Here is a 15,230-nt window from a genome sequence, read left to right as displayed (position 1 = left end):
TCATTGAAACTAGTCGGAGCCTCAATGCTTTAAGGGTGTTTTGCATTCAACTGCTCACTATTAGCATTTCACACATTTTTTTCCACCAAGTCCTACCCATTAGTGAAAGTCTGCTGATAGCCAGGACATATGGTTCTTTTATACCCACCCATCACATGCCCCCAAAAGCCTAAACTTAAGGTAAGTCAATCACCTTGTACACACAGACCTTGGGTCTCAGATACATATAATAAAAACCTCTAGGATTATAGACAATCTACCTGGATTATTTTGTTAAAAGAAGAGCAAGTAAAAAAGATCCTGAAGTGTTTCAACCTGCACGAAAAATAAAGAGCCCCAAGTTCCATGAGGCAGGCAAAAGAATTCAACTTCTGGCTCTACCACTTTTTACTGTGTGTCTAACCTTATAGAGGCATGTTGAAGAATATGACTAATCATATATAATACACTGTTAGGGGCAACTGTAGGAGGTACAAATAATTACGAGAACAAAATGTCAGAGTAAGCTTGATAAAAAGTTCAACATAACTACTAAAGCAAGTTGAGTGCCTGCTAAAGGTTTACTAGAAGTAGGATATGTAACAACTGTGGCTTTATTTCCATGTACACAGAGCTGAAAATCCAGAACAGCTCTGAAGCCTCTTGTGGGCTATCTGCACGCAGTTTTTTTTTTGGCGGGGGGCGGGGGGGGGGAGGCAGGTAGGGGGTTTGTTTTTTTGGCTCAATAATAAATTTAATTAATCCTTTTTTATAAATTGGTGTATTCCTTTGGGTCTCAATTTATTCCTTTACATGACCCTGGGCAGTGTTAACATGTCACTTTGTGCATCTGTTTCTGTTCTCCATAAAATACAGATGATAAAAGTACCCTCACAGTGCTGTTGTGAGAATTAAGTAACTCAGAAAATTACTAAACAGAGCCTGGCACAGAGTCGGTGTTCCATAAATGTCAGCTATCATTAAAATTAAAATAGACCTAAAGCAAAACCCTGGTGGTGTAGTGGTTAAGTGTTATGGCTACTAGCCAAAGGGTTGGCAGTTCGAATGTACCTGGCCCTCCTCGGAAACCCTATGGGGCAGTTCTACTCTGTCCTATAGGGTCGCTATGAGTCAAGAATTGACTTGACGGCAGTGGGTTTGGTCTTTGGGTTTTTTTAAGTAGAAAATAAGGGCAGTTTTCTGAAGACAGGTATGGAAATAGTTAAAAGGTTCTAAAATGAATCAACATCAAAATGTGAACTGAGATTTTTTAAAAAGACAAACATATATAACAGTACTACCGAAAGACTGAGAAAGTGACCCAGAGGTTGGGTAAGTACATTATATTCTGTCTTAGTTACCTAGTGCTGCTGTAACAGAAATACAAGTAGATGTCTCTAACAAAGAGAAATTTATTCTCACAGTCTAGGAGGCCAGAAGTCCAAATTCAGGGCACCAGCTCCAGGGGAAGACTTTCTCTGTCAGCTCTGGGGGAAGGTCATTGGCATCAATCTTTCCATTGTCTAGGAGCTTCTTTTCACAGGAACCTCAGCTCCAAAGAACATCCTTTGCTCCCAGTGCTGCTTTCTTGGTGGTATGAAGTCCCCATTCTCCTAGTCCATCTGAGTAGTGACTCCACCTTTTGAGACCCCAGAGGTTGTGGCCCTACCCTATGAGACAGAGGCAGCTCTGCTTCTTGTGTTCCTTGGCCCCTTGGGCCTCACCGCATACATCTGCCCTGCTGGGGAGAGTGATCCAAAGCTTTTTAGCTTCACCAATAAGTGCCTGGAGGCAGGCCTACTCTGCCAGTAAACTTCAGCTGGAAGGCACTCATCTCTCTTGCTCCTTGGGTCAGCAAGCCTAGCTCCACCAATAAATTCCTGGAGGCACCCCACCCTAGCAGGAAGCCTCCTGCACAAAGGCACTCAGCTTTCTCTGTGGGTCAGCTCCAGCACTGTCTCGCACTGGTCTCCTGGTTCTGCTGCTGCTTCTCGCCATCTGCACCGTCTCCAGTGTAACAGCTCTCATTTCCTTCTGAGCCCTCACCAGAATTATCTTTGATGTCCATAATTCCAATCAAGTCTCTTCAAGGTAATCTAGACTTTTATTAGGCACGTTAAAACTCTTCCAGCCTCCATCAATTCAGTTTCAAAACAGCTTCCACATTTTAGGTATCCGTTAGAGCAGCACCCCACTCCCAGTACCAAGTTCTGTCTTAGTTATCGGTGTTGCTATTTAACAGAAATACACAAGTGGATGGCTTTAACAAACAGAATTTTTTTCTCTCACACTTTAGGAGGCCATAAGTCCAAAGTCACAGTACCAGCTCCAAGGGGAAGGCTTTCTCTGTCAGCTCTGGGAGAAGGTCCTTGTCATCAATCTTCCCCTGTCCTAAGAGCTTCTCAGCACAGGGACTTCAGGTCCAAAGGAAGCACTCATCTCCAGGTTCTGCATTCTTGGTGGTAGGAGGTCCCCGTCTCTTTGCTTGCTTCTCTCTTTTATATCTCAAGAGACTGACTTAAGACACAACCTAATCTTGTAGATTGAGCCATGCCTCATTAACGTAACTGCCTCTAATCCTGCCTTATTAACATCATAGAGGTAGAATTTATAACACATAGGAAAATCACATCAGATGACAAAATGGTGGACAATCACACCATATTAGGAATCATGGCCTAGCCAAGTTGACATATTTTGGGGGCATACAATTCAATCCATGACATTTCTTTGTCTCTGAAAGACTATTAACTCTGGAATGCATACATTCTTACTCTTCAAGCCAGATCACCAAATGACCTAGTATTTTGATCTCTACAACCAACAGCTAAGAAGGAACCCTTGAATGTAACCTCCCAACTGTTATGTTTATCAGAAACTAGCCAGGGTGAAATAAGATAAATGTGTTAGAAGTTAGGAAAACTGTTAGCACAGGGGGGCAAGTCATTGAACGTTTCCGGGCCTGAATTCCTTAAGTTCTGTAACTGGATCAAGTCGAAACACCAAGACTACATACTTGACCTATATTATTTTAGCAAATGACCAAACTGAGTTTTACTGTCATGTGGCTTTTAGTAACCGATCACAAAAAAGAGCTGTATGAAACCTATCACACAGAATTTTAGAAATGAGAACTCTGTCTATTCAGTGATTTCCATAATAAAGATCCATGTAAGAATTGTTTTTATGATTAGGTTATTTTTATAATTATTATTTTATAATCATCAAATAATTACAATTATTTTATAATTATCATAATTATTATGAATTATCTCATTCCTCCTTTCTGACGCTAGTACTTTACCCTTTTCTTCTTGGCTTCAAAAAAGATCAGGGATAAATTCAGTACAGCTATGATAGCCATGCTGGCCTTATGACATACAAATCCATGGACAGGTTTTTACCATTACAACTTTTTTACCTGTATTTTCCCTGGTCCTTATTTTTAAACTGATTATGATTGTATTGTGTATGTACTTGGTGGGAGCTGTATCAAGCAAAGGTCAGTCATGGAAATAAAGCTTGGTATGACTGAGAGGGCCAGACTACGCAGAACCTTAAAAACCAGGCAGACAAATGGATCTTGACTCAGGGTACTACACAGTGGAGCCATGGCTCTAATTGAGGAAAACAGGATGAACTGTAGAAAAGGTACAGAATGGAGGCAGGAGATCAGTTGGAAGGTGCTGCAATAACCCTGGTATGAGAGACACACAGACTAATGGCTGTTTTGGGTGTACAGGGCACACAGAATGTCTCTCCCTCAACTTGATTTAACAGACCAAGTTAAGAGATTTCGCTGACACAGATATGCTTGCTTCTTCAAAACAATCAATTGTAAATAAGAGCTTTTTTTGAGGGACTTCTAAGTCCCTCAAACCTCTGCTTGGTCTTCTAAGTTTACAGGCGAAATGGGTACTGCCTCTTGAAATGTAAGAATTACTTTTTCTTATAAACTTTATATATTATAAATATTATAAGGAATTGAAATATTAAATTGTCATATAAAATCAAACACAAGTTTTTACAAGGTTCATTCATGAAAACAAAAAAATATACAAGTTAAATGTCCCTATTTATTCCCCTTCTACACATAATGGATCATATTATCCACTTCAGAGGGCTGACATGAGGCTTAAATAAGGAAGCCAAATGGTATAAAATACCAGAGTAACTGGTACACAGCAAGTGTACATTAATGTTAGCTTATTGTACATGTTTGCCAAGGTTAGCTTATATTCAGGCTTGCCATAAAATTTACCTTCTGTAAGTGTAAGCTACGACCGGATCCTGAATTCCTTTAAGTTGTGCATGATCCTTATTCTATGGGTCATATAACCACTCCCTTGAGCAATTTCTTTAAATTATTGAAGGTTTTTGTAATGGACCTTCTCTGTGACTTCCTCTAGTGCATTTAACCACAGCCAGGGAGTAGAGCAATCAACCTAGGAGACAGCAACTGGGCTCTGAGAGATATTTACTCTCAGCTCTCAATTGTTTACTGCTAAGGTCCCAATCTATTCTGGTTTCCTCCTTCCTAGGTCTTGTCTGGTTAACCCTTGTTTGGAGTATATGCAATTCCCTTTCTTGCCTAACAGGATTAGGTTACACCCAAAATAGCTGTGACTTCTATATTCAAATAAGACTTTGATAAGAAGTGACTCTATCTTTGGCATACTCTATGTATTACAAGTTGATGATGCTATTAGTTTTTCTAGCAATAAAAAAGTACAATGAGGATGGTCTCAGATTCATGGTATTTTTCTAATAATAATTGGTATCACTAGGTAAAAGTACATATTTAAAAATCTCATTATTATTTGCATTTGGAAAATTACATATTTGCATATTATGTTAAAGACACTGTTACACTACTAAAAATTTTATATTACACAAGGGCATAATCTGACTACAGTTTAAGACCCAATGAGAAAGATAAACAACCTTCTATTTTAACAACAGAAAATCTAAGAACTCCAAGTTTAGAAATAGTATAGAAAGGAACATTATTTCACTTTATTTATAATAGCAAGAAACTGGGAACAACTCAAATATCCAACAACAGGAAATTGGTTAAAAAAAAATCATAGAACCAGAATTTATTTTAAGTCATAAAACAGAACTGTGAGCAACCATTAAAAATGTTGCAAAAGTATGTAGTGACACGAAAAGATCTAACTGTATTTTTATAGTCCATATATTATATCAAGGAACCCTGGTGGTGCAGTGGTTGAAGCTCTTGGCTGTTAACCAAAAGGCAATTTGAAACCACTCTGCTTTGCAGGAGAAAGACGTGGCAGTCTACTTCTATAAAGATTTACAGCCTTGGAAACCCTGTGGGGCCGTTCTACTCTGTCCTATAGGGTCACTATGAGTTGGAATCAACTGGATGGCAGTAGTTTTTGGTATATCATATCAATGTCTTTCTAGATAACTACCTAACAGTTCTCTCTCCTCAAACATTCTAACCTTCACCTATCCTCATTCATCCTAACCCTGCTTCCTGTTTTACTGAAAAAACCAACTCAATCAGAGACTTCTGTAATTTACTACCACAACATTTACCTACTAGTCAGCACCTGTGCCATATATGCTTTTCTGTTCCAGTGGCTGGAATATCTCAGTAAAGACAAACCCCCTCACTTGTCCACTACATCTCATCCCTCTGAGTCATTCATTAAAGCTGCACTTTGTCACAATGACAGAAGAGGGCGCTTTAAATGAGCAATCCTGTAAACCAGTTCAAATCGCCAGTGTTGAACAATCTTGAACAGGCATACACGTAAGCACTCTTCATCTGTACAAAGCTACAAAAGAAAACAGAACAAAAATATACCAGCTGGTGAAAATTAACAAGCTAGTGCTGTTCTCCCCCAAACTCGCCCCGCCAAAAAACCCACAAACATGTAGCAGAATAACAAAAATCCAAACTGAATTAAATATCCTTGTTTAGTGATACCAAAAAAATACCTTTTCTCCAAATTCAAATACTAAGACCAGAACTGAACCATAAATAAATAAATAAAGCAAGTATTCCATCTGACTCTAGAAAAGAAACATCAGGGAAAAAAAAAAAAAAAAACCTATATTACAAGATACCCAAGAAAGATTTGATTGAAAACTTTTTAAGGGTACTGTACAAAGGTGGATGAGGATGAGGGGAAGAAAGTGAAATAACGAGCAAGGAAAACAACAGAAAAAAAGGCAAATGTAACATAAAGCAACTATAATATAAAATGACAGAAGTAAAACAAAACATAGCAATTGTTTTAGTAAGTGTACATGGGCTTAACTCACTTATCAAAATCTAAAGCAAACTTATTCAGAAAAACTAAAGATACAGTGACTGCCAAGGCAACCAGTGCTGGGACAACTGAATATCTGCATGCCAGAAAATGAATTTAAACCCTTCACTCATACCATTCCCAAGAATTGAATCAAAATGAATCACAGACCTAAATGTAAGAGCTAAAACTGTCAAACTTTTAAAAGGAAGCATAAAAACAAATCTTCGTGACCTTGGGTTAGGCAAAGAATTCTTAGATACAACACCAAAGGTTATGATCTATAAATGGAAAAAAAAAAAAGATAAATTGTACTGCATCAAAATGAAAAGCTATCATGATGCACTGTTGTTGTTGTGTGCTGCTGAAGTCAATTTCAACTCATTGCAACCCTACAGGACAGAACTACCCCATAGGGTTTCCTACACTGTAATCTTTACTGGAGAAGACTGCCAGGACTTTTCTCCTGTGGAGCAACTGGTGGGTTTTAACCGCCAACCTTTCAGTTAGCAGCTGAGTACTTAACCACTGAACCACCAGGGTTGTTTATGCTGCACTGCTGGTGTTGTTAGGTGCCACTGAGTTGGTTTCAATTCACAGCGACCCTACATAGAACAAAACACTGCCCAGTCCTGTGCCACCCTCGTAATTGTTGTTATGCTTGAGCCCATTGTTCCAGCCACTGTGTCAACACATCTCCTTGAAGGTCTTCCACTTTTTCACGGACTCTCTACTTTATCAAGCATGTTGTGGACCAGTCCCTCCTAATAACATGTCCACAGTATGTGAGATGAAGTCCTGCCATCCTTGCTTCTAATGAGCATTCTGGCTGTGCTTCCTCCAAGACAGATTTGTTTTTTCTTCTGGCAATCCATGATGTATTCAATATCCTCCACCAATACCACAACTCTAAGGTGTCCGCCTTATTCAAGTCCAGCTTTTGTATGCATATGAGGCAACTGAAAACATCACAGGCACACTTTAGTCCTTAAAGTGACATCTTTGCTTTTTTAACACTTTAAAGAGATCCTTTGCAGCAGATTTGCCCGATGCAATGCATTATTTGATTTTTCGACTGCTGCTTCCACAAGCGTTGATTATGGATGCAAGTAAAACAAAATCCTTGACAACATCAACTTTTTCTTCATCTACCATAATGTTCCTTATTGGTCCAGTTGTGAGGATTTTTGTTTTATGTTGAGGTATAATCCATACTGAAGGCTGTGGTCTTTGACCTTCATCAATAAGGGCTTCAAAACCAATTTCAGTAAGCAAGGTTGTGTCATCTGCATGTTGCAGGTTGGCAATGAACCCTTCTCCAATTCTGATGCTGTGTTCTTCATAAAGTCCAGATTCTTGGATGATCTGCTCAGCATACAAATTGAGTAAGTATGATGAAAGGATACAATCCAGACGCATACCTTTTCTGATTTTAAACCACTCAGTATCCCCTTGTTCTGTTCCAACAACTGCCTCTTGGTCTATGTACAGGTTCTATACGAGCACAATTAAGTGTTTTGGAATTTCCATTCTTTGTAACATTATCCATAATTTGTTACGATCCACACAGTCGAACGCCTTTGCACAGGCAATAAGATACACATAAGCCATAGAGTGGGACAAAATATTTGCAAACCACACATTTGATAAAGGACTTTTATATAACATATTACATGGAACTCTTGCAACTTAATAATAAGACAATAGCCCAATTAAAAAATGGGTGAAAGATCTGAAGAGACAGTTCACCAAAAAAGATATGCAAGTGGCCAATAACCACATGAAAAGATGTTCAACGTCACTAATCATCAGGGAAATGCAGACTACAGCTACAATGAGGTCCCACTTCACCTCTACTAGGACAGCTATAATCAAAATGACTGACAATAACAAGTGTTGACAGGGATGTAGAGAAACTGAAACCTCCCCATATTGTGCCCGGAATGTGAAATGATGCAGCCGCTTTTGGCAGTTCTTAAAAAGTTAAATATAAATTTACCATACCCCGTATGACTCAGCAATTCCAACCCTTGTAATCTACTCAAGAGAAATAAAAACACGTATCTGCACAAAAACTTACAAAAATGTTTATACCATAAATATTTATAATAGCTAAAAATGGATGATAATCCAAATACCCAACAGTAGAATGCAAAAACAAAGTGTGGCTTAACCATATAATGGAATACAACCTGCAAATTAAAAAATATTACTGATACATGCTACAACATGGACGAAACTCAAACATTATACTACATGAAAGAAGCCTGAAGCAAAAGGCCACATAACGAAATTTATATGACATGCTATAGAGACAGAAAATAGGCCAAGTGGCTGCCGAGGGCTGGGGGTGAGATTGGGGAGTGACTGCAGATGGTTAAGAGTGGTGATGGAAATGTTCTAAAACTGAATCGTGGTGATAATTGTACAACTTTTTAAGTTTACTAAAAAGCACTGAAACCACCTAAAAAGAATGATATATAAATTTTATCTAAATAAAGCTGTTTAAAAAAAAAAATTCTATATGGGAGTAAGAGGACCAAGAATAGCCAAAGCAGTACTGAATAATAACATAAAGAAACTAGTTTTATCCACTGAGGTCGCCAAAGCCAACTTCTAGAGACATTTGAGAGAAAAAAATAAGCAAGCTAAATTCTAATTTTACCTTTTTATGTCTGTTTTCTTTTTATTTACATGATGACTTCTTTTCAGTATCTAAAACCTAATATTAAAAAGAAAAAAATAATGTCTAATCCAGGTACATCATAATACTTCTAAAATCTTCTAATGATTTCAGTAATATTCATCCTAATAATCATCTAATATTTACAACTACAACAGGAACTAAAGAATGAATTTTATATATATCATTTTTCCACATACATTTCATACTAATAAATAACCAAATATTTGGTACAACTTCTAATTCCAGAATAATCTTTACGGTTTTAAACCTAAAGATATCTAGAAATAGGCACCTTCGACTTTCTAATATTTGTATATACTCATCTGCCACGAAATAGTTAAGGTTTGGTTTTAAAATAATCTTATATTTCAATTAATTTTGAAAAGACTAGCTCCAGGTAACATACAAGAATATAAAGTAAACAACCATTATCTTCCCATCTTTTCTCACAGATTGAAAGACGATTTGAAGAAAATACTTTGCAATAATTACTTCAGTATTCTTTGCTGGAACTTGAGAATGTTTTATCAGCAATGATGCTTACTTTCCTCGTAGGAGGATTTACAGCAGGAGTACTATTTCCATTTGCTTTGCTTTCTTTTGTTCAGCTGAGCTAATAAGGTTGCTAACCAGACTGTGGATTTCAAAAACATTCCAGGTTATACCAGCAATGAGTCAAATTACTTTCAGCTACAAGGAAAAATACACAAATGAAAAATAATTTTCTAAACTGAAGTAAGTTCTTAAATTATCATTCCTGATACATGTCCTAACCTATAAGAAACATTTCTCTTTTCAAATTCTCACACTTAGTTCAAATAGATTCTTAAGGAAAAAAAAAAGATTGTTAAAAGTGTACTTACTTTAGCTAGCAGTTCTTGTGTTTCGGCAGTCAGTGGAGCATGGGAAAACTTGCAATGTTCTCCCTGATAACATTTTGCTCCTGTATGGTAAAATTTGCATGGATATTCATGTAACTCAAATGTTAAGGAAGAGAACAATTTTAATCCAGCTCAAGTAATTTATGCTATTAATTTAATGACTTTAGTTTTCCTACTAGCATTCTCCATTTAAAACATAACACAATAAGTTTTTCATTGGGTTACATGAAAAATCTAATTTTAGGATGGATATATAAATAAAGGTTATCAACTATCACTTTTTTCCTTCTTATAATAGATTACTGGTATACTTCATTGATGTGAGATAAGGACATGCACTTTAAATACCTTGGGAAATGTGATTATTTTTAAAACATTCTTTTGGGATGGGGAATCAAGGTTAGCCTCTTATTTAAATGTCTTACAAATCTGGATCCTTCAAATACTAGGCTTATTTAAACTAGGATAAATTTATACAACTTCAATATTATTTTCTAGGAAAAAAATCCTCAGATTAGAATTGTTGTTTTTACAACATTTCTATGCCATTTGCACATAGGATCAAAGGTTATTCTTCAAATTACGGAGCACTAACTTCTATAAAATACAGAATATAAAGAAAATAAAACTAAACCCCATCACCGTCGAGTCGATTCTGACTCATAGAGACCCTATAGGACAGGGTAGAAATGCCCCATAGGGTTTCCAAGGAGTGGCTGGTGGATTCTAACTGCTGACCTTTTGGTTAGCAGCTGATCTCTTAACCACTGCACCACCATACCCAAAAAACTAAACCCATTGCCATCGAGTCAATTCCAACTCATGGCAACCCTATAGGACAGGGTAGAACTGTCCCATAGTTTCCAAGGAGCACCTGGTGGATCTGCCTGGTGGATGTGAACTGCCAACCTTTTGGTTAGCAGCTGTAGCACTTAACCACTACATCACCAGGGTACTCCCAAATTATGAAATCCCTACCTCTTTTCATAAAGTAGTTTATAAGAACATGGATTCAATAAGGCAACATCACAGCAAAAATTCTGCCAAAGTCTTTCTGGAACTTCAACAGGTCTCATGAATTTGCTACATTACTCAGGTTGAGCAGAAAGGATCTTCATTTGAGAGATTTTCAAAAAAATCCCTTTTTTCTTTCTCAGAAAAATCTGTATATAACTTAACTTAATCACTCTGATGCTCAGTTAGGCTTAGTTAGTTTTGCCATATTTAAAACACTAGTTTTATTCAAAATTTTGCATATATAAAATGTTCACATAAAAACCTATGAAGAGTAAAGTTACTTTAACTTGAGATAAAGGATATTATGCAAATACAGGCAGTTTTCACCTCTGTTACAATATCCCTGCACATAAAATTTACACATTTCCTTTTTCTTCTCTAGTTCTGCATCATGATCAAATTTACACTGGTCTCCCTGGGCCAAAAGAAAGAACAAGAAAAAGTCATTATTTTTCATAGTTAAATCAATACATTTTAATTCCCACTAAACTTTAGATAAGCCAATGATTCCAGAAAGAACAAAGGTCTCAGCAGTATGGTCTGATTCTTAATGAGTTATCACATAACCACATCATATGTATCTGCTTAAAATTTTGTTAAGTCCCAAACATTTTTAACACAAAACAGTTAAAAAACTTATCCAATTTATTACTTTCCTAAACATAAAGGAATATTTCACTAAAATTTTCCAATTCAACCTTTCTCAGAAGGAAACAATTTTATAAACCTACAGGTGTGATTTCAGTGTCAAACAGAAACAGGAATTGATTTTAGCACACTTTCGCTATACCTCATATTTTGTATACCTTAATACATTTCCGCTCAAGAAAATATTTACAAATTTGTTTTCCTTTTCGTTCCACTGTATGCTGGTTGATGAATCCCTGGCTCATTTTCACACACTGCTGCTTCTCCTTAGGTTTACCATCCTTCAAAAACAAAAACAAATAACTGAATGTAATTTGTTTAACAAATTAAATATTTTATTCTGTTGTGCAAAATTATATTTTAAACCATTTTTAAAACATTAAAAAGTGATTCCTCTAACTTGTTCTTTGTGTCCAAGATCTGGACTTTTGAGCATGAGTTGAAAATAAATGTTTTTTTTCAGTTTAAACTGCATTTTCATCTTTCGACATTAGTGTTTGTGCAATTTGAATATTTTATTGTACTCTACCCTTATTACTGTGCAAAAACGAATGGAAAAAATTAGAAAATGAGAGTGCTACTACTTGTCATAAAAAGTGAAGTTGTTAGAAACACACAGCAGAGCCGGAATCATAAGGTAAACCAAAAGCAGTGAAATCTTTAACTTCAATAGCTACTCACTGGGTGTGAGGTGAGTATGCAGCTGACCAGCTCATTAACAAACATGACTAGAATGCCCTCACAGGTGGCAATTAAGGTATAAAAACAAAAGTATAATTGAGGGTTTATAATACATTTTAACTCTTGAGAAACATGAACTACTTTTAATATGCTAACTAGTAGATAGTTTACAGCTTTTGCATACAGAATTTTTTAATACAGTTTTAGGAATAACAATGTGGGCAAAGATGAGAACTGACTGTGGAGTCATTTATATGCTCTGCTTCTCAGCGTCAAATTTCCACTCAGCACCACCAAAATTAAACTCTACTAAACTAGTAGTGGTGTCTTAAAGATATGTGTCAGTTTAAACCTTTGGTTGTATTTATGTTATTAAATTCTAACATATATGTTTAGTCTTCAGAATTTGTTCTCAGGTGGAATGACTGTCAGCTTTGGCAGAATAATCATGAAAGGGAATACTGACCGCGGGTCAGGTAACAAAGTTCTAGCCCTGGCTTCACCTTATGTTGCTATGGGCAGTTACCTGAACTTAGTGTTTCAGGTTCCTCATTTGTAATTATGAAGGCAGGGCTAGATTTTATATAAATCGGTTTTAATCTGTAATATTTGGTATTTCTAATATTTTACTAAGCCCTAACGCTCATCCTCTGTGATCGAGCTTAATGAAAAGGCTGCCATCCAGTGTGGACACCCTCAGAAAAGCAAAGTCCAGGGGAGTTACTCCTTGTTCTACCCTGATTATATCTGTAGACCAAGGGACAGGAACGTCTATAAAGCAAAATTAGGAGGGTTGCTGGTGAGGAGGAAACCCTGGTGGTGTACTGGTTAAGTGCTACGGCTGCTAACCAAAGGGTCAGCAGTTTGAATCTGCCAGGCACTCCTTGGAAACTCTATGGGGCAGTTCTACTCTGTCCTACAGGGTCACTATGAGTAGAAATTGACTTGATGGCAATGGGTTTTGTTTGGTTTTTGGTTGGCTGGTGAGGAAATTTGCTAAGGCCAATACTCAGAAATATTCATTTTTAATCTCCAGAGGAAGTCATGAACCAATACAGCATCGACTACAGTAGTGAACCCTGCATAACTCTGTGGCCTCTGAAACAACCTCATGGTTATCTTATCTACTCTCTGTTTGCTTTTTCGTAGTTATTAACAGTACACACTCAAAAATCAAACGGTTCATGTGTATGTCTTCAGGGGTACAGGGAGAACACTCAGGCCTAAAATGAGTGCTGGAAGCTAACGAGTGAGGGAAAGTAGCTGCAGTGCTAAGAATAAAGAACACAGAGAGACACGTGAGGGCATGAGATCTTCACCGACGGATAGCCCTAATTTCTTGGGATGCCCTCTCACCTCTAAATATCACACAGCACTTCTCGTCATCGAGTTATAAGAATCAGAGAGTATGTAGGCGTCCTTCTACATTTACATTCTCGTACCTCTTCCTGGGAGCCATTTTTTCTCAACGAAGCACTTGATTCTTTGTTTCCAGTGCCAGCCCATTTTCGCTTCATTTTCTTCTGTTTGCCATTCTTGTGGCCTGCTTTAGAATTTTTATTTTTTTGTTTAACCGCTAAAAACAAGAAAGTTAACTTTTTTAATGACTTAAAAATACAATAGCAGTTTGCCCTTAAGAAATACGTTCTATAATACTCCACGAAAAGTTCTCTACAGTCCAATGAATGAAAACTGATAAAATGCTGATCTGTTTTTCTGGAAGCTCTGGGATTAAGAGACCAAACTGAGAATTCTGATAATACAATCTAGATCCCCAGTTCATTTTTTTTGAAAATGTGTAAGGTATTATCAGGCGAAAAAGCAAAATAATCAATGGACTCAATCTTGCAAGCCAGAAACCAGAACTTTCTGAAGCATTCAGACTGTGATGGATCTAATCAGGAACTGCCACGGCACTAAAAAAGTAAAAGCTTCAAGCATTTAAAATGACCTTGTATGTAATTCACTTCAAATTTTTCACTGAAACACATTTTATAGATTAATCTACAGACCCATTAAATAGCAGAAACACTTTGAGAGGGAGGGGGAAAGAAAAACAGGAAAACTAATTTACAGTCATCATTTGCTTTCATATCTAGGGCCAATTCTCATTTTAGCAGTCTCCAAAGAACGTTATTTCTGAGTTATAGTCTGATATACAATCATTCCTGACATCAGTTAGATCAGTTCTACTTTAAATGACAATAGTACAAACAAGCCAGGATTTGGCATTCTCTTCTTGGAAGTCCTCATGGGCTCTGATAACCATCCTGCACCCCTAGCTCCTCCTGCAAAGAGTTAGCATCTATATATCAAGCAACCAGGTCTCAGGCCATGCAAATTCATACCTGGTGTAAACCTGCATGAAAATCATGATGTTATCATGCGATGAAGTGTAGGAAAAACTCCTGTCCATATATGGACAATTATGAGTGCTTCTCTAGATAAATTTTAAATGGTAAAATAGTCTCTGACACTTACTTTGCTGGGTACCTTTTGCCCTCTCTTTCGTCACGGATTCTACAGGGAACAGTGAAGGTTGAGCAGTACTTGCCATTTCTTTAGCTTGTATGTATCGTTTAAGCTCTTCAGCAAAATTATCTTCTGATCCCCAACTGCAGACATCGTCATCGTTATACGCATCGTAGTCCTTACTTCTTGATTTCCTAAGATGCAAACTCTTCTGTGGTATCACAGAGCTTCCAGAGTGCCTAAACTAAGTAAAAATTAAATTTCCAGTTTTAAAAAACTAGCACAATTTTTTCAACAAAGGTGACCCTGCTGAGATGTTGGAGGGGGGCGGAGAGCAGCAGCCCTTTTTCCTGAGGAGGGGTGCTAGAATAAACGGGTTTGCATAACAACAACAACAAAAATAAAACAAGATTAGTCCCTGTTCTGGACTGGATTGTGTCCCCCAAGAATATATGTTGTAAATGCTAGCCTCTATTTTATACCTGTAGTTATAATCCCACTTTCAAATGGGTTGTCTTTGCTATGTTAATGAGGCAGGATTAGTATAGGGTGTGTCTTAAATCAGTCTCTTTTGAGATATAA

The 15,230-nt window shown here is 37.1% G+C and overlaps 1 protein-coding gene across 4 annotated transcripts in view; it reads right to left on the bottom strand.

Moving 5' to 3' along the window:
* Nucleotides 1-15,230, bottom strand: part of ZC3H8 (zinc finger CCCH-type containing 8) — a 52,294-nt gene that overhangs the window by 27,625 nt on the left and 9,439 nt on the right. For 2 of the 4 annotated variants that reach the window (XM_010597098.3, XM_010597100.3), the window contains 7 exons: nt 14,658-14,892; nt 13,619-13,752; nt 11,654-11,776; nt 11,151-11,262; nt 9,813-9,922; nt 8,929-8,985; nt 3,962-5,786 (listed from right to left, as the gene is read on the bottom strand). In XM_010597098.3, the coding sequence (XP_010595400.1) occupies nt 8,950-8,985; nt 9,813-9,922; nt 11,151-11,262; nt 11,654-11,776; nt 13,619-13,752; nt 14,658-14,892 (750 nt within the window). In that variant the 3' untranslated portion in view covers nt 3,962-5,786; nt 8,929-8,949. The other 2 variants (XM_023557031.2, XM_010597099.3) reach the window with 2 other exon arrangements.

Source organism: Loxodonta africana, chromosome 15, assembly GCF_030014295.1.
Source record: "Loxodonta africana isolate mLoxAfr1 chromosome 15, mLoxAfr1.hap2, whole genome shotgun sequence".
NCBI classification, from domain to species: domain Eukaryota; kingdom Metazoa; phylum Chordata; class Mammalia; order Proboscidea; family Elephantidae; genus Loxodonta; species Loxodonta africana.
This window is presented reverse-complemented; position numbering and strand designations above follow the sequence as displayed.